Source organism: Chaetura pelagica, unplaced genomic scaffold (assembly GCF_000747805.2).
Source record: "Chaetura pelagica isolate M959 unplaced genomic scaffold, ChaPel_1.0 scaffold123, whole genome shotgun sequence".
Classification (NCBI taxonomy): domain Eukaryota; kingdom Metazoa; phylum Chordata; class Aves; order Apodiformes; family Apodidae; genus Chaetura; species Chaetura pelagica.
The window spans coordinates 7,559,420-7,562,103 of record NW_009953295.1 but is presented as its reverse complement, the minus strand read 5'-3'; the positions used below and the strand labels follow the sequence as shown (position 1 = coordinate 7,562,103).

Sequence of the window (2,684 nt, the reverse complement as noted above, 5' to 3'; positions counted from 1 at the left end):
AGCTAATGAAAGAATGATTATCCAAACTCTTTCACATTTAGACTTATGAAAACAAGTGAAATTAGCTTTTCCATACTGTACCTGTACAGATGAAACTTGATAGTCCTCCGTAGATGACATCATCATTGTCTGGCAATATAAAGGGACACCTCGTCTGAACCTCCAAACAGTATTGCTTGCAAGGAATTCTGTTGCTGCAGTGAAACTGTGTGACTTCAAAATACTGGGAACAGAGCCAGGCCTTGTAGACAGTCTGGAAAAAGAAGAACCAGAAGTATAGATGGATGACAATAGCACTGTCATTATTAGAGCACACTGTACTACACACCTACATTAATGCTGCTTCTGAAAGCAGATTTTGAGAGAATATCACCTGGGTAAATCATACTCTTGAATTTTGGCTGTCCTTTCACTTCAGAAATGAAAACTCCAGCCAAGTCACTTAAACATAACAGTTAGTCAGGACTAGGCTTTTGCTAAAATTTTATCTTAATTTGTAAACAGGTATGTCTCTTAGGTGCCACTTAAGACACATGTAGACAAGCTACACACTCCTATTCTTGTACATTCTCGTATACAAACTGAGAACATAATTTCATTTGAAGCTGGTATGGGAAAAATCCAGGAAAGTAAATCCAAGAAAGAGTTAAAACTGGGTTCAGGATGGTTCTGTTCTTTATATCATCTAGAGCTAAGCTACCAGGTTGCAATAGGTGGTGCTGCTTCCCTTCAAATAAAACCTTATGCAGTTGACAGCATTAAAATACACATTAGGGTTCCTGAACAGCAAGAGCTGTAATCTGGGGGGTAAATGTGCAACACTGAGGACCAATGTCCACATTTGGAAGCTAAAAGGAATATATTAGAGATGCTGTCATCTGATGATGTGCAGCCATGGCTCCAGGACCTGTGATTATTACAATTATTATAATCCTTTAAACAGAGAAGTAAAACAAATTTGTTGATTTTAGTTAACTTTGACTATTCTCTTCTGAGCAATGGTCTTTGTCATAAGAATTAAATTAGCCTTTTGGACACAAGAAAGTTTCATATCTGATCATACAAAAAATAGATTGGGCACCAAGCTACAAGGTGATGAAAATTCTATATCTCTGAGTACAGTGAGGTTTGCTTGTATCTAATTTTATTTTACACTTATCTCTTTTGAAGTACCTTATTTACTGGCTAGATACATGCTATCTTGGTTGTTATATAACGAAAATTTCCTTTTTGTGTTCATTCAAAATATCTGAAAAGCTTAGTAACTACCTTTCTTTTATCGCAGGCTGAAAAGCAATATGGTTAGCTGATTATTTCCCTTCTTCTTAGACTTGTTTTTAATAAAAAATGAAACTGAGATTAAATTTTTCAGTACTGAAAATTCAAAACCTGACATCTGAAAAGAGCAATCTAGCTGAGAGTTTGGTTTCCTTTCAGTATGTTTCATCTCGTCAGTTATAATTCCTATTAGTGTCAGTAGCAGCTTAAATTGTATAATTAATTTCAATGTATTAGTCCCAGAATCACAACATTTTTGTGTTATTTTGTTTGCAACAAAAACAAGTATGTGTGAGGTTGCTAGGTGATAAAATGAAGCCCTTATCACTAATCTACGGTTTGTGGTTATCTCTTTATAGTAGCTTTTACCTACTATATTCTGTAGAACATGACTTTTTTCATTACAAATTCAATTTTAATTGCTTACAAAGGTTTTCTATCCACAGTAAATGACTAATTAGAGGGAAGATTAGGCAATGTGTGTACTTTCTGTTCTTAAACTTCTAAAAAACAAGTAGGCTCCCCAGTGTTCACTGTATTCCTCACCACATTTTAATGTTTCCATTGCTATATTGACACTTGAAACAATAAAATAAATAAGGTAATAGTTTTTTTCTAGTTTTAATTAGTCAGAGTACATAGCCTATTGGTTTGAGAAAGGAATGCTGGTTCTGAGAATAGATATTCACAGATATTCCTTCCTGATCCCTAGCACTGTGTATCTGTTCAGTAGGAATCTACATTTTCTCTTCATAGAATGGATCTTAGAGTAGTAAGTTGGTTTATGAATCATGTTTGGAACTGTACATCAGTTTGTAGCAAGCATATCAAATAGCACACCATACATGGTAACAAGATAATGAGCAAACCCACGTGTCTAGTTAAGCAAGACAGGAAATAAACATTTATTCAAGACCAGAAGTAAATAACACAGTCATAGGTTTCTGTGAACATTTTAGTGTATTCAATCTCAGTTTGTACACATCATATTCCTGTTCTGATTCACAAGTTCTCAGCTTTGGCTCAAAATTACATTTGAACTCTTGTCCGTGTTTTTAAAGAATGCATGAATGTACCTGTAGCTGAGATCTGTTTCCCAAATAACTGTCTCCCACTCCACGCACTTTTTATTGCAACCCTTTTCAACCTCACCTGCAGTCTACATCCAGATTTATAACACATTTGTGCTCATTTTGCTCTTTTTTGACCAGTGGGGTTACATGAAAACTAATATTTTCAGAGTTCTATCTGGATAAGGACTGAGGTAATATCCCACTCTGGGGTGAGATACTGATACTTATCAGCCTTCCTACCCTCATGATCTGGTTTCTTAAAAAGAAACTTCAGGTTTGTGGGACAAGATAACTCTGCAGCAGACTGTAAGATGTACAAGAATTGGTAGGGAA

At 35.4% G+C, this 2,684-nt stretch overlaps 1 protein-coding gene across 1 annotated transcript in view; it reads right to left on the bottom strand.

Annotated features, from left to right (window-relative positions):
• Positions 1 to 2,684, bottom strand: part of FAM155A (family with sequence similarity 155, member A) — a 462,848-nt gene that overhangs the window by 11,908 nt on the left and 448,256 nt on the right. Inside the window, exon 2 of the mRNA XM_009997927.1 lies at positions 82 to 253. Coding sequence (XP_009996229.1) covers positions 82 to 253 — 172 coding nt within the window. The remainder of the gene's footprint in view (positions 1 to 81; positions 254 to 2,684) is intronic.